Source organism: Poecilia latipinna, unplaced genomic scaffold (genome assembly GCF_001443285.1).
Source record: "Poecilia latipinna isolate Pla-1442-1.1 unplaced genomic scaffold, P_latipinna-1.0 Scaffold54, whole genome shotgun sequence".
NCBI classification, from domain to species: domain Eukaryota; kingdom Metazoa; phylum Chordata; class Actinopteri; order Cyprinodontiformes; family Poeciliidae; genus Poecilia; species Poecilia latipinna.
In genome coordinates this window covers 76,250-97,046 of record NW_015112670.1, presented here as the reverse complement: position 1 = coordinate 97,046, position 20,797 = coordinate 76,250, and the positions used below count along the sequence as shown (strand labels likewise).

The window sequence follows — 20,797 nt, the reverse complement described above, 5'->3', positions numbered from 1 at the left end:
TCAGTAATTTCTATGGGTTGGTTTTATTTTATTTTATTTTTTTCGAATTTGATTTTGCTCTTTGTGGTAGGAAAAGCTGAGGTGGTATACGAAGCATTGAAGATGGCTTTGCTTCATGGTGAACCAGGAATCTTGATGAAAGTTTCTAGAAACAAACTGGAAAACAATCATCGTTCATGATGCAAAATCAGACAGTGCTTTAAAAATGTCTGTATCTTTACTGTGATTTTATTTTCCTTTTGTATATGTTAAGTCCAATGAACAAAAAGTTGTCTTTGTGGTGAATAGTTTACCAGTCAGTTTATTTTACATCATGTCACGTTACCTCTTTGCCTTTATACCTTTTTCTCCTCACGTATTGTAATGGCAGTAGAGCTCCATGTTAGTGGCTGTATATTTCTTGTGATCATAAATGTATTAGATTCATCTAGTTGCTTGTGCTTCAAATTTGAACTTTTCTGCAACATAATGGCTCGCTCGCCCATTTAAGATGCTTTACTTCACACTATGATGCCTGGGAGCCGCTGGGATAAGCAAGGTGCCACGGAAACTTGAAATGGTCAAGGATGAGTAATTGTGCAAGTAATGAAAGAAATGCATTAAATTTTCAAACAAAACGGTTTCAGTGTCGGCTGGCTGATTTTATCTGATCTCTTTTTGTTGAAACTGACATTCTGACTGCCACTGAACCAAAGCTGCAGTGCATTTTCATGTCTCCAAGATTGATTGCTAACCATTAGGTTCAGCAAGAGTACACACACAGCGAAGCACTTTTGCTTGCACAGTTTTGTTCTTTTCTCAGGACACGGTTTTAAAGAGATATTTACCTTTCTGAAAACAAGAACATGTTATGCCCTGTTAGCTACATATCTCAAAAATCCACACTATAAACTTCAGACTTTTAACATTTTGCACAAATGCCAAAATAGTGCACATGTACTGTATGGTAAGGCCCACTTATGTTTTACCCACATGAAATCCAGTGCAACTCTAATTTTCTCATTAGTGAGCTCATTAACACTAAGTTGTAATTGAAGATCATTATTAATCCAGTTTTTCCATAAAGTCCTCCAAGTTTCTTTTAGAGAACAGAGAACATGTCTCTGAACAGGTCAGGGAGAAAGTTGTAAGTTTAAAGCAGGGTTAAATATCTCAAGTTTAAAAACTTAGTAGAGCTCCATTCAGTCCTCTGAAAGTGGAATGGAGTATGGGACAACTGCAAATATACCAAGACATAATGGTGCACTTATAAAGATCCAGTTGGGAATAGAGAGATCAAATATAAACTTCCTGGTTAGGTCTACATATTACAGTAACAAAACACCTTATTTAGGGAGAACTGGTGGCAGTGTCATGCAGTGCTGGGGCTTTTCTTCAGAAGTGAAAGGAAAATTAGATAGAATACAGGGGAACATGGGTGAAGAAAAATACAGGGAAGTCATGGAAAAACTTCCTTTGTACCCTGTTGCAGGGTACAAAGGAGTAGGGACTGCGGTCGAGGTTCACCTTTCAGCTGGATAGTCACGATGAGCAAACAGCCTAAAATGTAATTGTGTGGTTCAATTTAAAACACGTTTATGCATCAAAGTGACCCAGAAGTCCAGAACAGGGGTCCTTTAAAACCTCCGCAATGGGTTTTAATAGCTTTGGCTAAAAATGCTAACCAATGTCTTTTGATATAACAGCAAAATAACATAAGATTTTGAAATCAAGGACAATTTTATTTCACACTGTAAAGTAATGCTAAAATTATTGAAATTCTAACTGGTTAAATGAAACATAAGCTTGAATTCAATACTTCAGTAACAGTAAGTCCATGTCAGATTTACATGACAGCAGTAAATCCATCGACCGACATCAGTCGACATGGTGGCTGCTGGGTCTGAAAACATGCTCAAATTTAAGTTGTATCCTTAAGCAGTTTTCTTGTTTTCTTTTTGGTTTGTTTTACATGACGCTTTAAAGCATCCATCCATCCATCCATCCATTTTCTGAACACCCTTGTCCCTCAGTGGGGTCGGGAGGGGTGCTGGTGCCTATCTCCAGCTAACGTTCCGGGCGAGAGGCGGGGTACATCCTGGACAGGTCGCCAGTCTGTCGCAGACGCTTTAAAGCAAGTCTCAAAAATAAACAAGTAAGATGAGCACACACTAATATAATTTATAATCAATGATTTCAACATACACAAATCAAAAGTAATACGATCACAGGTTAATCTTTTAATGAAAAAATTCCAAGGTTTCGTATTTCAGGTCAGTTTAAGCTGCTATTTTCTCACAGCTACAAGCTATTACTCAAACCAGATAAGATTTCTTGGCAAGTGTTCATGTCCTTTCTCAAAACATGATGGGTGGGACAGGCTTCATCCTGCTGGCTGGGGATGAATGTGCTATGGATATGATTTCAGACACAAACAACACCAACCTTTATAAGGAGCCAGGTGGACTGGTGTAGATCTTAGTTTCTTTCCTGAAATTGTAGTTAGGAGCAAGAGCCGGATTTCTTTTACTGAACAAACTGAAGATCCTGACTTCACAACAACATGGGGCCACAACAGATTTTGCTGCTTGGGCTTGGATTGCTCATTCTGATTGACTATGGCCAAGGTACTGTATTTATATACTCTATATATGTACATTTATAGTCCTTTTAAATCTTGGTAGTGTTCTTGCGAGATGTTTTCATGCTTTATTATATAGATATTTTTTTCTCTTCGTAGGTCTTTCTCAGATTAAGGAAGAGTCGCTGGTTGATGGGCCAAATACTGACGGTATGCAGAGTCGATAGTCAGTAATTATAAAACTCAATTTCTCTTTTACTTTACTTTGCATTTGTATTTGTTACAGTCTTTGCTGATGGACTCCATAAGATAACTTCACGTTCAATCCATGGCAAAAATCACAAGAAAAGATACTGTCGCTGTAAAAGTGAGAAAAGTCTACTATTGAAGACCAATACTACAAATAAAAAAGTATGTTAGCCTAATCCGTTCTCTTTTCTTCTTTTCCCCTCCAGCTGCTGCAACAGGAAACGGGTCAGAAAAAACAACTTGCCAGTTCGACCCTGCACAATGTGAGTTCCTCACAGTTTTACTTAAACACAAAATAAACTGCATGATTTTAAATATCCCACAAATAAATGACTTTTTTTTTTCTCTATTCATTTATTTGTTGTAAAAACTAGGGGAGCAGTGCGTGGAGATATGCAAGAACCCGAGGAGGTGCAAGTCGAAGCAAGCCAAACTCCAACATCAATCTAGCCCTCTCTGAGCAACGAGACCTCCTTGTGGCATGTAATAATACATACTTTATGACTATCAAGTAACTTTTTTATTTTTTTTATTTTCATACATATTTTACATTTTAAACAAAGTGCTGATTACATTTTGCAGACAGGCTGTCCATGTTAACACAAAATTGTTATAACCTCTTCAATAAAGTCTCTATAATCAATGTTTCTGTTTATTTTATTGATTAGCAAGTAAAAACCAGTAAATAAGTGTGTAATAACATTACCTTAAATTAAATATGATAATTAATTAATAATTAATTGGTTATCTAAGAAAAAGATCAGGTATTAAGTGTGAAGAATCTGTAATTTGTGCTGAAGGATTTGCAGGCTATTTAAAAGGATTGCACTCATGACTCTTACTGTAAGACAGTACAGATATGCCTTGTACCACGTTTGCACATGGTACAAGCCAGTAATAAAATTAACAACAGTGACAGAACTGGAGAAGCATATGAATTATTCAGTTTTAACCCAGAGATTGTTGTGTCATTTCAGTAGTAATATTGTGAGATTGAAGGCTTGTAGCGGGAGCCAGTGGTCCGTCGGGCAGGACTCAAAGGAGCAGCAGGTGAACAAGGACAGGACACAAACCCATGAGCAGCACAGCTCCTTTGTTTGTGATGTGGTTTGCAGAGGCATGATCTGATAAACAACAGGAGTAAACAGAAATGTTAATAGATTGTAAAAAAAATATTACATAATTATAAATTTTTCACATTTCTTTGACACCCTCTTTGACAAGTACATATCAAAGTTATAATTTATAGTGAAGTCTTTTAAGAATAACTTGGGGGGGAAAAAAAGCCAGAAAAATTTGGCTTTTCTCACCAAGACTATTGACACTACCATGACAACACGATATAAGGAGGTTGGGCCAGTAAGATTTACTCACTTTCAATAGCAAAAGATTTAGTTTGCGTCATTGTGACGTTTGTCACTGGGTTTGTTGCGACGCATATGTAATCCCCTACTTGTCCTCTAGTTGCAGAGAAACTGACAACAGATCCTATCTTAAGAAGTGATGATTTATTATTTAAGAACCAGTAGAAGTCACACTCCGGGTAAGAGTCAACAGTGCAATTCAGAGACACAACGGCACCATCTTTTGCTGACCCTGGACCAGAGATGTTCATGTTCAATGGACCATCTGCAAAAAGAAACAATATGTTAAACACGTTAATACTGTAGTTTAGTTTTTTGAAACAAAATCCCCAAAGTAACTTTAAATTCCCCTTTTTCAACTTCCATATATACACCAACAGGCCAATATGTTAGGGACACCTGTTCACACGCTAAACGTAAATCAATCAAAACCATAAGGTAGCAACTCAAAAGATTTTAAGCATCTATACTTGGCTGCAGCTGAGCATTATAACAAAGTAGAGAGGGGATTGAGAGGGCATGGCTGATGGTATCTTAGTCTGAGTACTTCAGAAAAATCTGATCTATAAGGATTATTTCCAATTTACAGGGGGAAAAAAAAAACTTTGTTGATGCCACAACAGACTGGGCAGTTTAAAATGATAGAGAGGCTCTAAAGAAAAACATATATAAATATGCAAAATACTAGTTATATAAGGTATTTATTTTCTAAATGCGCAACATGTCAAACCTCGAAGCAGAAGACCACACCAGGCGATGCTCCTGAAATTTCTCTTCTATACAATAACAATAAAGCATTCTGGTTCCGATTCTGGTTCTTTTAGCTAAGAGCACAAAACTATTCACACATATTCACCATTCAACATTCAGACTGTAGTGTTGGAATTTAATTTAAACAACCTGCAAGCATAGTCATTAAAATCTGAGGTATATTTTTGCTGACTGTGTTCATCCTTTAAAGACCACAATGTATCCATTTTTCTATGGCTGCTTGCAGCAGGATGATGCACTACGTCAAAGCAGCTAAATTATCTCAAAATGTTCTTCCTCTGTCCCCAAATGACCTTTGTTAGTTTTGTCTTTATATGGACTAAAGTCTCACAAGAGGATTTCTGACACCTTGTTGAATTTAAAGAATAAAGTCTGTCTTAGAGATAAAAGGCAACATAAACCCAATGAAGTACTTGGTGAATGAATACAAAACTAAAAATGTCAATGATTCAGCATAGATTACAATTCACATTTTCTAAAAGTTATAAAAGAAAAAACACTCAACTTTCTGTGATACTTACAGTGAACAAGAAGTTTGTACTGTTGACTCTTATGCAGAGCAGCCTTGTTGGTTGCGACACACTGATAGGCCCCGTTACTCTGTGTTGTCAGCTGGGTGAAGTGCAGAATGTTGTCTTCAGTAATGTACAAGGATGGGGCTGGATCGGAGGCATTCAGGCTGAGCTGCATGCCATCTTTCATCCAGTAGAGGGCGTCATAGGGCCCAACAACGCGACATGTGAGGGTAAAATTTTCATTGCTTATTGGAGTCAAGTTGTTTTGAATCATCACTGAATCTATTCCCTCTGCAAATTCAAAAGAGAAAAAAAAATAGGATATACATAGGGATTAAGCATCATAGTCAGCATTGTTATATTTGAATAAAGTATGTTAAAATGTCAATTTTGTTATTATTCATTTTAATTTAGGACTTAATACCTATGACAGCGAGCATTTTAGAGGTTGTGCTGTTCTTCTCTGTCACATGATTGTGGGCCACACATGTATATGTGCCACTCATGTTGAAAGAAAGCGGCCCAGCTGTGAACTCTGAGGTATTGGCCATCAAGGAGTCATTAAACCACCAACTGTAGGTGCTGGGAGGCATCGATGCGGCAGAACAGTTGAAGACCGCATTGCGTCCTGCTTCCCCAAACTCTGGCCCATGAATTATGGGTTCATCTGGTCCAACTGCAAAACATCAAGAGTTACATTGAAAACGTCTTTATTTCCTCAGTTTTTAAAGTGTGATATTTACGTACAGCTGAGAGCCTTTTTTTTTTCTTACTAACTTACACCCAAAGTTTTCTTGTTACTAGCTCAGTTGTGTAAGCAAAAGTCTTCTCTCTCCTATTTTTCAGACATTTAGCAAATAGAAATATTATTTGTGGTTCTAACTGACCAAAAAATACAGTTTTAGTAAGATATAATGTAAAACAGGATAACTTTGTATCATGCACAATAGAATAGAAATTGTCAGTACATAAATACACGAATTTAAATATTCCACTTACAGATGACCTGAAGCAGGTAAGCGCTGCTCGTCAGGTTTCCAACGGGATTCACAGCCATGCATACATAGTCTCCAGCATCATAACGATCTACTGGCATAAAGTTGACTGTCTTGTTGTCCATAGAGAAAACAGTGCTGTTGTCTTGATGAATTTGTTCACCATTTTTCATCCAGTAAATATTATCCACATCTCCAGTTACATTGCACATTAAATTATATGAGTGACCTTCCATGGCATCCGATGTTAGTGTATCTATTTGTACATTTTTAATTGATGCTGAAAAGGAAACAGTACACAAAATAGTTAAAAACTGGCCTTTGGTTAATGACGTTGATCAAATTGTGTTTGTTTTACATAAACATAAAAACCTGGATCTACATCATCTTACCAATAGCTGTGATTGTTATGCTGGCACTGCTGTTCTTCCCTGTGATGTTGTTGAAGGCCATGCACGTGTACTTTAGACTCTTCTCTTCAGTGACAGGAGGTGTCATGTACTTTGACATGTTGGAAACCAGAGTATCATTGAAGTACCATCTGTAGAAACTTGGTGGGTATGATGGTGCGTAGCAGGAAAGTGTTGCACTGCTTCCTGGCTTCACTGCTTTTGGTCCTGAGATAGTTGGCATCTTTGGTCCATCTGTGTATACAGATAAGTTTAAAAACTTTTAACCTCATAAACAATGCACTTGTTATATTTTATCTTCTAAAATTACAAAGCTAAGTCATCTAACATGACAGTGTGTGAGAGATTGGTGACATCTGGTGGTTTGATATTGGACTGCATTCAGATTCTTTACCAAGCTTGTAGGAGAAACTCAAGAGAATCAAAATATTAGTTCTCCAGTCTTTGTAATGGCATTTTGGGGGTGGAGACAATCCTGCTAAATTCACTCATAACAATGTTAAAAATAAGGCTTTGAGAACTTTCTTGTTGGTGTATTTTTGGGACTTGTATATGTCTAAATTAGACAAAACATTTACAAACAAAGAAGAATGGAAGCGCGCAAGTTTATTATTGGGATAAGAATTGTTCAAAAAATGAATATTGACTATTGTACACTAATTTAAAAATGTAAATGTTTCATTAGATTATTGACAAGATATTACGTGATACGCTCCAAGAAAAAAATAAATGTTTAAAACTATTATCAAAGAATGTATGACTTAGTGAGAGTTAAGTATCATACTCACAGATGACATGAAGCGTGTAGTCAGCGCTTGTCATGTTTCCCAAAGCATTTACTGCGACACATTGGTATTGTCCACTGTCAGAACTGTTCAATGCCAGGAACATGACTGTCTTGTTGTTCATATCGAAAATGGTTGTGTTGTCTGCAAGCAGCAGATTACCACTTTTCATCCAGTAGATATAATCAGCAGGCCCAACTACGTTGCACGTTAGATTATATGAATAATTTTCCATGGCAGAATTCATCTGAGCTTGTATTTCCACACTCTGTATTGGATCTGAAAACAGAGCACCACCCACAACAGTTGAGCTTTTGGATTACACATCATCTCAGTAAATAATAAAGAAAAGGAATATATAAATTTGAAAATCTCCAGGCAAGTCTCACCAACAACTGCGAGCATCATGCTGGCACTGCTGTTCTTTCCAGTGATGGTGTTTAAGGCCATGCAGGTGTACTTCCAGCTCATGTCTTGTGTTAGAGGAGGTGTCATGTACTCAGACATGTTGGAGACCACAGAACCATTGAAGTGCCATTGGTAGAGACTTGGAGGCACCGACTTTGCATGGCATCTGAGTGTGGCATTGTCCCCTGTCTGTACTGCTCTTGGTCCCATGATGACTGGCATATCTGGACCATCTGAAAACATTGACATAATCTTAGCTGTTGACAGCTTTAGGATGACAAAAGAGCTCATTGTCATCATCATGTTTTACTTACAGTTGACCAGGAGCATGAAGGGTTTGCTGGCCATGTTTCCTACAGCATTAGCAGCCAGGCATGTGTAGTTTCCAGTGTCATTTCGCTGCATGCTCATGAAACTCATTGTCATATTTTCCATGAGGATTGTAGTTCTGTTGTCAGGATTCAGTTTTTCACCGTTTCTCATCCAGTAAATATGGTCAAAAGTTTCATTTACTCTGCAGGTTAAATTATAAGGATGACCTTCAACAGCAAGATTCATCTGAGCTTCGACTTGAACATTTCGTATCGGATCTAAAAAAAAAAAAAAGTAAATTCACAGTTGTTAAAGTTCTTTTTGGTTGTTTTTCTTCCCAAGAAAAACAGAAAATAAAATATCAATCTAAATCTCACCAACAACTCTGAGCATTATGCTGGCAGTGCTGTTCTTCCCTGTGATGGTGTTTAAGGCCATGCAGATGTAGTACCCGCTCATGTCTTTGGTGAGTGAGGGTGTTGTATACTCAGACATGTTGGAGACCACAGAACCATTGAAGTACCATTGGTAGAGACTCAGTGGAACAGATTCTGCTGAGCAATTGAAGGTAGCAGTGTTTCCTGACTTCACCACATTTGGTCCCATTACAGTTGGCTTCATTGGTCCATCTGTAAAGATACAATAACTGGATTGGCCTTATAGACATTTAGCATCTTTTCTCAAAGCAAGTATCTAGTTACATGTGTGTAAGCATTTACTTTACAAAATGATTGATATTTATTATCTATAGTCCTGTGAAAGCACATTTTCCCCTTACATATTTTTTCTAGTTTTGATTTTTAGTCACATTTAAACGTTTTATCAAATAAATTGAATATCAGATAAATATATCCCAAATAAATATAAAATGTAGCCTGGCCTGATAAGAAAAAGTTATTGCTTTGCAAGCTTATCAAATGGTTGAGCCACCATTTGATAAGCTTGGGCAACACTACCATCAAGCATTTGTAATTACTGACAATGCCACAGCATCTCAATTACAATTAAGTCAGGACTTTGACTAGGCCACTAAAGAACTTTGTTTTGTTCTTGCTCCGACTCGGAAGTAGACTTGATAGTGTACTCAGATTTATGAGTATATTTAGTTTGAACAGCTTTTTCCCCTTGATACACAACATATTCGTTTGAAATCTGCCCTTTTCTATTTTCTTTGTCTGATATCTGAATAATTTATTGTTTTAAAATAGCACGAACAGATTAGATCTGTAAGGAGACAAACACCTTTTCACATAATTGCCTTTGATTAATTTTGACTAATAAAGAATAAAAATCTGTTTCTTACAGTTCACTACAACAGCGAAGGCGTCGCTGGTCAAGTTGCTCACGAGATTAAAAACGTGACACATGTAGATTCCACCATCAGAAAGCTGGACTGGATTGAGCGTCAGAGTCTTGTTGCCAAACGTAGTTCTATTATCAGGAGTTATTAGGCTGCCGTTTTTCCACCACTGGATGCTGCCAACAAGTCCAGTCGCTTCACACTGGAGACTAAATGCCTCATCTAGTACTGCTGGTCCTTTAGCCTCACTCATGACCACTGCTGATATCGGATCTGTTAGAGAAGGAGCAAAGAGGTAGCTTGAATATACACATATGAATGAGTTAAATTATTCTATGTGTTTTTGGACAATTTGACATTATAATCCAGTACGTCTGCATTTACAGTTTTCATAACAAACATTTATTTGTTAAAAGAACATTTAAAAATTAGTATCAGTCACCTAAGACTCAAGAGATGTGCTCTCTGTGTCATGTGACCTACTCTGCATTGAGCTTAAATATCTTAAACAGCAGTGTTGAGAGTTGAAGCACAAATTACTAAACCTCGTGGTGTTCAAAGCAAAACACAGTTCAAGAAGCAGCATAAAATTTTCAGTATGTTCTGTTCTTACATGTTTAACTGGAAGTGAATTAATAATATTTTAGTCATATCAAATCACAGGGTAAAAGTGCTAATGTTAGCTTAGCACAAAAGCAAACGGCTCAGGGAGAAAACATTCTTTGTAAAAAGTGTCTAACGTCATTTTGGTCAGTCACAAAAATCTGGTTTAGTTCAAAGAAGAAAGGAAACAATATGCTGGAGCTTCTCATACCATAAATCTGTGTTAGACACAGAAGGATGTTGGTTAACCTAATGGATAAAATGCCTAAATAAACAACGACTGATGGAACGTGTGGTGGACGCAGTACAATGTAGGGCGGAGTGTTCAAACCAATGTAAAGAATAAACAAAAGCTGATGTCCCATCACCCAAAAGGAAGTTCTGCAGTACACGCTTCACCCTCATTACAGAGGACAGTCACATGTGACAAGTCAGAATGACCTAAAATGACTCAGAGGACTGAAAAGTCGTGTCTTCTTGTGACTGTTTAAGTGATTCTTTCAGCTATTTCTCATGACCCAGAAACCTTAGTCATTATGACCTGCATGGGATTCTACACCATCTACTTTGACCTCCAAAGACTACAAACCTCAGTTTCATGTTTTACAGTACAAGTTTGTGTCAGTAGCAGGGTTCTTATTTCTGCAACCAACTCAATTTGGTGTCAGATTAGTTAATTTACATACTTCCAGTTTACAGGAAAAAACATAACCTGCCTCCAGACCTGAGCACGTTAATCTAATATGAACTAAAGTTAAACAAAGAGAGAAAACCTACCCATCACCCGTATCACTGTACTGTCACTGCTGAACCTCATTGTGACCGTGTTGTGAAACAAACATTTGTAGGTTCCTGTGTTGTTTTCTTTGACGTTCTGCAGGTGAAGCTGTAACCCAGACTTGTTAAGGTTGACTCCATCCAACATCCACTGGACCATTGCTGTGGGTCTGGACTCCACGGAGCACCACAGTGTGATGTTCGACCCTGATCTGTACGTGTGCTTCACGGGGTCGACTGTCATGGTTGCATTGTTTGGTCCATCTGATGAGACAACAAAAAAATATTTCATGTTCATGTCGCAATTACTTGAGGAGGATCCCGTGCATTTTTATTTTCAATGAAACTTACAGCTGACGTTCAGATGAATAGGTGAGCTGACATTATATCCAAGTCCATTGGACACATTGCACCTGTATGGTCCCTCGTCATAGCGGGTCAGCCCGGCTATGCTAAGATTGGCACCGCCATTGCTGAGCAGCACACCTGCTCCAGTTGATATTTCTGAGTTTCTTGCCAACCATTTATAAGACAAAGACGTCCCGGTGGAGACTGAGCAAACAAAGACCGCTGTATCGTTGAACTCCACCAGATCCGTCCTTTGTGCTGATAAAGTCACATTTGAAATTGGCTCTGCAGAGAGAAAAAATAAGTTACTTAGTTTTGATATCTGCTTGAAGACATCCATCAGGGTTCATCTGAGATTTTACTGTGTGCTGTAACAAAACACTGCAAATAATGCATATGGATAAGCTTAGCAAGCTACTGATTAATAGTTTAGCTAATTTTGTGTCAAAACTTTTTGCCTCAACCTGATTTACAACTTACACAAATTATTTTGTTAAGTCTCATGAGGCACAACGGAGGGTCAGATGGTGACTTATCAAGCAGTTCTTCAAAAAAAAAAAAAACATTTTCTTCATTGGTGTCAGGAAAACATGGTCACAGGTCAAAATTTATTATTTGTTTGTTACTGGAATATTGACAGTGAATATTGTCATCTAGACCAGAAGCAATAAATTGTTTTGTTGATATTAAGCATTTAGAAACACGTTGATAAAATAGATAAAATACTAAAATATAACAAAAAGGAAAGGCAAGAGACTGTTGTAAAATTATTTTTTCCCACTGGAATTAATTTACTGCATCTCCTAAATGAGAGGCTCAGTGAGCTGAGTTAAATTGTGAAATTCTAATTGTTCGAAATGAAATAAATTAAAAAGAACTTTTGTATAGGAAGTCGGCTTTGTGTGGTTGTTCTCATTTTCCATTTAGCCTACACCGCCCTCCACAAACTTTTATCCTGGCAGTATGACCTCATGATGGAAAAATGTCTGCGATCATTAGAGATTAGGGATGAAATGTTATCATGGAGGCTGATGTATTATGCAATATCTTATTTGAAAATAACATTTATGTTATAGAAAGGGTCTTTACAGACTAATTTTTAAGATGTGGTGAAGTTACTGATATTTTTGGGGTTTGAAAATAACTAACATTTTCTCTTTTTTGATCTTGTTTTTGCTGGGAACCTGTTTTTTCAATCAGTCATAAAGGTTTTACTTAAATAACAAAGTTTAAAGCATTGAAACATGATCTCATTTAATGTTTAATCATGTAATTGTTGTGCATAGTTTAAGCAAACAGAGTAAAGCAAAAGAGAAAGCAATATTACATGTATGCTCATTAAAAAGATAAAACAAGTCTTTTCTTTTGTCACAAACACACAGTCCTGGCTCAGTAACATTTTTGACAAATTAGGGAAATACATTTAAACAATGACTCTGGTCCTGACCAGTTTCCCTGTTAGATGTGTGTCCTCCAAAAAGACAAAAGTTGAGAACAATATCTTGACAGCAGTCTCGAATATCCAAAGGCTGCTGTCGTTTTGGTATAATTCATTCAAAAGCTGCATTTGTCTCTCATTTGAAGTTTTATCTGGTGCTAAAACACTGGATTTGGGGCTTAAACGATTGTTATTGTGTTTTGGTTTGCTTGGTTGATTTATTACCAAATGCAAAGTGTTATTTCTACTCTGGAACTAAATGTTTCCCTGTCAATGCAGATGGTTTGAATTGCAAATAGCTTCTGTGGAAATACTATTCATTCAGAGTTGTAGCATTAATTACATAGCATTGTCCAGGGTGTTCATGCACATATGCTAAGAGTCTTATTTAACATTCTGCTCCATTAAGAAGTGTTAGAGTATTCTTACCTTGGACTGACAGCTGCACCTGAACAGAAAACTTGTCCATTTCTTCTAACTTGTACACACCAGAGTCGGCCAGTTGTGCTGATATTATAGTCAGAGACGATGTGTTGGAATCATAAATAAACCTGTCACGTTTAGCTGCACTTAAACGAAACCCTCCAGGGTAAATTAATGCCAGGAGATTGTTGTCAAATGTCCATGTTCCCAAGGTAATGTTGGTATTGCTGATGATGGTCACGTTGCTCCGCAGTGGTACGGGGTTCTCAGAAGGATATATGATTTGGCTGTGGACAGGATCTAGAAACACACATCAGAGAGTTTAAACAATCAGTCAAATTTAATTAAATATTTAATTAGTTATGGAAAAAAATAATAAAAACCCTAATATTGGTATTTCTAAAAATTTTACCAATTTTTTGTCTTGATTTATGATGGAGCGATCCTTAATCAAATGAATGGTTCAATTTCATAAAATTAACACAATTTAAAAATAATGGTGAGGTGTAATCTTCGCACATTAATCTAAGTTAAAGTAAAAGTCAAGTTTACCTGTAAAAGTTATTGTGGTGAGGATTAGGAAAAACAGTAACGGAGACTCCATTCTACTCCCCAGCTACTTCTTTTCCAACCAGAACTGCTGCTTTGATAAATCCAAACCTGGAGATATTATTAGATCAGAGCTCTTCAACAAGCAAATATTTGCTCTGTGCTCTCTTGATGCTTCCCCAGCCTTCTATTGCAGTGGCACATCACAGTCGCTGCCTGCCACGCCTTATTTTGCCCTGATGCACTGAGTTTTTACAGGTGCTCACATAGGAGTGTCAATTTACTGTAAACTCATGTTCGTCATTTTTCAACTTTTAATCAACCAAAGCCTCACGTGGGGTTATTTTGAGAGATCACTTTGAGCCATGTGATCGCAGAATGGTGGCATAACATGTCAAAAGTCTTCAGATGTGAGCTTATTTTCTTACAAGCAACTTAATGATGAAATTAGTGCTGAAACAGGAAAGTTAAAATAAATGTGAAACATATTTAATAAAGAAATTGTAAGTAATGCTAAATTGTTTAAATCTCAAACAATAAATTCTGGATGGCATTTGAGTTGTCCAGCCATAAAATGAAGAACTGACCTGAACATATTAAACGTTGACAGGCCTTGTTAGAGGTCACCGGACTGTTCCTGTCTCTTAGTGGCCATGTCCTTCCCCTTGCTTTGTTTACTATAACCACAAACCCACAGTGATATCATATTTGTCTATGAACAGACCTTCCCATTGCTCCTAGAATAAAATGGTTCAATAAGTTGAATGAGTTAGTTTGTTTTCGATGGAGTGTCGTTTATGCATTGAACAGTGATTCAAGGTTAAAGTATCTCATATGACTTTTGTGCTTGGAGTCTCTTTCTGTATATTGACAGAGCTCAAAAGGGTTTGAGCAAACAGATAGCCACAATGGTTGGCAATGACTTGAAAAGACTGTTTGATGTCTGTGATTAAGGGACAAAAGGAGTGGCTGGTAATGCACCTGCTGCTCTGGATTTATTATTTTGAATTTGTGTTTTTACTCATGAAGTCTTATTGGCTGTTTTATTGTTGGTTTTTTATGTGGCAGATTGTACAAGTGGATTAGTGAATGTAGATGCTGAAATGAGTTTCCTCTATAGAGTGGCTGGGCATCAGCGTCAAATATAGGATGTGGATTTACACATCCTATATCACTATCAAGGAGCAAAGAGAGAAAAATGGGATTTTTTGTGAGTAAAAAGCATTTGACGTATGGTACATCAAGAAAGTATTCAAACTCTGACACTTTTTATGTTTTGTCTCATTAGAGTCTCAAACTTTAGTTTGTTTTATAGTAATTTGATATGAAACATGAACATAAAGTTGTGCATAATTGTGAAAAAGATGTACAATGATAAATTCTCTTTTAATTGTTATTAAACCAGATAATTTTTGGCCAGGTGTGCTGAAGCTTGACTACATGCTAGTGTAAGGATTTGGTTGTTTCTGTATACTTATTTAGGTTTCTGTGTTCTGTTGAGTCACTGTGTTGTCCCGTCTAACCCTTGTCCCGTCTACAAACTGTTCCTTGTTTCCTCTGATTGTCTCCCTGTGTATTTAAACACACCTGTGAAACTTGTCATCTTGTCTGCTGTCAAGTCAGTTGACGTTTGTTCATTTACTACCAGAGATTTGCTCCTAGCTTTGCTCACTCTGTGCTGCCTGGATTTTGGGTATTTGAGTACAATCGTCATTGAATCATAATTTCTCACCATAACCAGGTGGGTCTGCTGCATCTACCTCACCACCTCATAACCGCTAATCCTGACAGCTAGTGAGACAGTTTTACTATTTAATTCAATTCATTGAAAAATTGCAGGACTCTGACTCTTGAAAACTGTAGTTTGAGACCACTTATGTTCCTCAGATTTCTCATAACTGTCGTCAACTTTTTTCTTTTCTTTTTTTTTTGCTTAACTCACTTTGGCATATTAATTTTTCTTTTGAAAAAGAAAAACAAACACAACACAAAATATGTAAATTAATCATCTTTTACCTGTGGCTGTATTTATAAAAGAAGAAATCCAAGTTAACACAAAGTTTTTGACCTGACATAATATTGGGTTTATTGAAAATGTTTTACACTCATTATTCACAGAATGATTAAACTGGAAAGGATCAAAGATGCATTAGAAATATCTGAAGCAAAGATAATAAAATTAACAACTTTAAAAGGTATTTATGACATATCTGAGTAATTTTTGTTGTTGAAAATGTTATCAAAATGGTATCAAAAGGAACTAGAAAACAGAACCTAAGACACTGGAAACTCATGAAAACGTATTAAAACTTGCAGCAATTTTAGCAGAATAAATGTATTGATAACATGAATATGTACAAACCAGATGGTAATGTCACCTTGTTTTATTTAAATTTAGCTAAATGATTAAATTAAGATTTTCCCATTTATTTGTAAATGTGTGTCCCATTCCTTCAAATCCTTAACAAATTATCCACATGAAAAATCGAGATGGTGCAGCGTTTCTTGATTGAGTCATCTAGAGACTGAAATAGCCACAATGACCTGTAAAACAGAATAAAATTATAGTTATTTGTTAAATTGCTAATGGAAATCATTCATAGGACATGTTTCTATTTTAAAAACTTTAGCAATTTTAATTCATTTGACTCTTGACTAAAATTAGTAACACGTCCATTTGCTCTAAATCTTTTCAGCACTTCTGATTGTATTAGGCTTTATTTGGTTAAAGGAGGACAAATTATCTTGTTGAAAATGAAAAAGGAAAAACATGTCCAATATCACATTTTAAACTGACAATGTTCATATTTTTAAAAGGTTTATAGTAAAAAAAATATTGACAACTTGCCTGAAAGTGGCAAAGCGAATCCAGCCAACAACAGCAGAGGAAGAAGGAAAACGTTGGCTTGCAGTCGTTCCGACCCTGAGCAGGAATAAAGCAATAATTACAACCTAATCTTCATATTTGAATAAAGTGCTGAACATGAATTCTGAAACCAACCACATACAGAAATATTTTAGAATAATAGTTTTTCAATATGAAGGGGTAGATATACAAACATCATCTGCAATACGGAAGTTTATTAATGCATTTAATGCATGTGCTTTGGGCCTAATGTTGTAGAGTAAATTATGGACATTATTAGTCTTGAAAATTCTTATCATGTGTTCATGAATCTGAGTAGAACAAGTTTCAAATGGATTCCTGGCTTTAGAGCATGAGCTGACTATCACATGCTGTTGCTGGGATTTTAAATAGAAAACAAATAAAACATGTTTAGCTCCATCATATGCTGCCAGTGTGTATCATAAAGGACCTTGAGAACTCCTTTAATAATCTTCAGAAAACCAGATTTATGTCCATTTTAAAAACACAGTGGTCTACCTGAAAGGTGTTCTCCTAAAGCCCCCTGACTCAAACTAATCCAAGAAGAAAACTATGAATTATGAAAATATTATTATATTTTTTTTATCTCTAAAATAAGGAGAAACTTACTCGATATTGTGATGTGTGTTGTTACATTGTTGTACAGGTTTGTGCGGCTGTTGAAGGCCAGGCAGGAATATGGACCACTTTGGTCCGGTCTGACGTGGAAAAGCTCCAACATTGTCCCTGTAGCATTCACAAGATTTCCCCTGAAGCCCCACTGAAGCTGAGCAGGAGGGTTGGACTCTGCCAGACAGAGCATGCTCAGATTGGACCCAGCAGAGAAGACAGTGGCGTTCAGTCCATTCACTGTGAGGCGCATGTTATCCGGGCCGTCTGAGGAAGTGACAAATAAATGAGCAGGAAGACGAATATACTCGAAATCAGCACTTTTCAGAGTAAAACAACTGGCTGTGTAGACATAAATCAACAATAAGCCAACTCACAGCTGACAGTGAAGTTTACTGAATCACTGGTCCCATTACTGATAGGATTAAATGCTTCACATCTAAATGGTCCTGAATCGTAGCGGCTCACTCTGACAATATTGAGAGAGGAGTTTCCGTCGGTGAACTGAACTCTGTCAGCGGCTGTGACCTCAGAGCTGCCGTTCATCCAGCGGAAAGAGAGAGAAGATCCGGCAGAGACGGAGCAGCTGATGAGGCCTGAGGCTTGATGCTCTATCAGATCGCTCCGATTTACTCTGAGGGTCACGTTGGAAATGGGCTCTGTGGGAGGAAAATAGAGAAACTGTCCACAAATTTACTTTATAGGAGAAACTGGATCAGCCTAAAGATAATAAATAAAAGTTAAGATGTTATTTATTAAGCAGTCTTTTAATTTAAGGAGTTTAAAATTTCTGCTGGTGTTGCTGACATTGATCTAAAGCAAAAGTCTGCAACCTTCAGTCCAGTTAAAAAAAACTTTTTCTGCAGCCTCTAATGCTACATGACTTTTTGAAATAAAAAAAAACAATGTAAGCTGTCATATTTGATTAATATTTGCTACAATAAATCTGTTTTCACTTTTAAAGAACCAACATTTTATCTTTGTGGATATGTTTTACAATTAAGAAAAATATCAAACGTTTTTATTATTTTACGGTAATAAAGCAAAAATTGAAATTCGGTTATTGAAAACAAACTAAAAATAGCAAAAATCAGTGTTTAATAGAATTCTAATTAAAAACATTAATTTATTTTTAGTCATATTTTGCAAAATTATAAAGAACCACTTATAGCTGAAGCTCAAGACTTTTTTTCACAAAGCGCCTTTTTTAAGATAAAGGTTAAAACCATTAATTTCAAATAAGAATTAAATATCACAAGCAACTTTTAGTTAACCTGAGAACTCTTTCAGTTTTATATCTAGAGCTATATATTACAGGTAGTTTATATATGAAGTATTCATTGTTCAATGCCTTATTGAAAGTATTGACTCTTCAATCTTAAATATGATTGGTCAAAAAGAAACACTTTGATCCTAAAGAATACTTAGTAAAAATACCATAACATGATATTATTTTGAGCTGAAAAATCACAGTAAAGTTTTCAAGTGCATAGATTTGTTTTGCTCACTCGGAAATTCAAACCTGGACAGCTTTTCTCTTGTTACTTATTCCTTGAAATGTTCTGTGAAAGTATATGTTCGAGTGCACAGCAACACAAAGGAAAAGGGTGAATGTTGACACTGGAACTAGCCAGAGGGCACAGTCTCGTCTCCATGACACCTGAGCGTGAGCCGGTTTATGACCGCAGGTAAATATCACAAAACAGAAACATGAATTCCTGTAAATCTCCTCCCTCTTTGAAGAATTTGCTGGAATGCGTTTTCATAACAATAGAAACCTGTTCCAATGAAAATTCATCAGCACTTTTTCTCCTCAACTTACTGTTATGAAATACTTATAATTATATCACCTTGGGTGGTTCAAATATAGACAGTTTACATGTAAACGTATAAAAGGGGAGACATTATAAAACGTAAACACTTCCAGCATATTCTCACCTACAACAGTGAGGAAAACACTGGCCTTCAGCAGCGGGTGGCCGCTCTGCACCTGATAGAGCCCTGAGTCGCTGACGGTGAGGGCGCGCAGCGTGAGCGCTCCACTGGTCACATTCACAGAAGCCCTGCCGCTGTAGCCCGGAAAAACTGCCTGCTGCTCCCCGAGCCACGTGAGGATGAAGGTTTCATCCACTGCCCAGTTTCCACTGGTCAGAGACACAGAAGGAGTGAGCGACAGCGTCACTGTGCTCCCCACAACCGCTGGGTTCCTGGAGGGCTGAATCTCCACAGCATCACAGGAGAGAAAACCTACAAAAGCAGAAAATTAACTAAACATCCTACACATAAATCTCACTTTAACATTTTTAGCATACTATTTACCATGTACCTTGAAGTAAAGTCAAAAGAACAACTATTGAAGCTCTGCAGGTTCTTTGCTCCATTTTTGTTTTCAGTGGTCTGACAAACTTTTTCTCATTTCGGGTTTGCTATACCTTTCCACTGTGTCCAGCCCCCGACCCATAAACCTGCCCCCTCACATCTTATCTGCAGGTGGTCTTAGCTATTTTGTGTTAAGTTATGACAAATTTACCAAAGGTGAAAAAATTTTGTTTGCAATAATGGGTGAAGTTCGGTTCAAAGATAAACGATGGCAGAAGGCATGTGGGTGATAATGGGCTGCAAAGGGGCCAGGCTCATAGTTCGCCCTGAAAACACATGTTGAAATTTGGATTTCTGGTCACCAACAATGTGTTATTTAGCTGATGAAGTTGTTTCTTATTAGTTCAAGTGTTGCTGGAGTCTTCATCTCAACAGATATTTGACCCTTTCCGTACACCTTAGAGCAGGGGTGTCAAACTCAATTTCACCAAGGGCCACTTCAGCATATTGGCCACCCTCAACGGGCCACATTGACGGTACAAATCAGGAGGGCATCCCTGCTAAAACACACCCCAGACAAAAGGTTGACTTCCCTCATTCAGTTCTGTAGAGGCTTATAATGAGTCAATGGTCCAGGTGTGTTACAGAAGGAATCCATCTAAAGATGCAGATGGTAGCTCTGGAAAACTAGACTCGGGCACCCCTAGCATAAATGTATAAAAATACAATGTTAAAAATAAATTAAACACCTAAACTATTGTTAAATAATTGATTTTATGTATTGAAGTTTTAAATATTACATTTGAGTTTCCATGGATGTAAAATTACTGCTCAGTTTAAAAATTACGATATTTAAATCTGTGTTTAAAGGTAAGCAAACAAATAATAAAAACAAGTCACATGGGCAGACATTATAGACTTTACGCAAAGATTTAGTCTCAGGCAACTGAAACCAATTAATTTAAAAAATCCTTTCTGAATATCATCTCATGGTCTCTGAACTAAATGCGTCTTTCTGACCGAGAGCTGACAGCGTGTTGAAGAGTTATGGACCGGACGCTTTGCAGCGTCTGGTTAGGAAGCGCACTACAAACCTTTGGTTGAAATGGAGCGTTAAATTCAAGTCTCCATTACAGACCAGAGAAGTCTAAAAAGAATGCAACGTTGTGCTAATC

At 37.0% G+C, this 20,797-nt stretch overlaps 1 protein-coding gene across 1 annotated transcript; it reads right to left on the bottom strand.

The window, feature by feature from the left end:
• Positions 1 to 3,321: 3,321 nt before the first annotated feature.
• LOC106959831 (hemicentin-1-like) lies at positions 3,322 to 19,697 on the bottom strand. The gene is made up of 19 exons (XM_015052640.1): positions 19,630 to 19,697; positions 19,242 to 19,550; positions 17,681 to 17,962; positions 17,304 to 17,570; positions 16,656 to 16,730; positions 13,265 to 13,558; positions 11,401 to 11,682; positions 11,050 to 11,313; positions 9,673 to 9,942; positions 8,747 to 8,998; positions 8,372 to 8,647; positions 8,039 to 8,290; positions 7,653 to 7,928; positions 6,847 to 7,098; positions 6,459 to 6,734; positions 5,884 to 6,135; positions 5,466 to 5,750; positions 4,184 to 4,438; positions 3,322 to 3,933 (listed from the first exon to the last, which is right to left on the bottom strand). Exons 1-19 carry the CDS (start codon positions 19,682 to 19,684, stop codon positions 3,845 to 3,847), a joined length of 4,563 nt encoding a protein of 1,520 aa, XP_014908126.1. The 5' UTR covers positions 19,685 to 19,697; the 3' UTR covers positions 3,322 to 3,844.
• Positions 19,698 to 20,797: the final 1,100 nt, after the last annotated feature.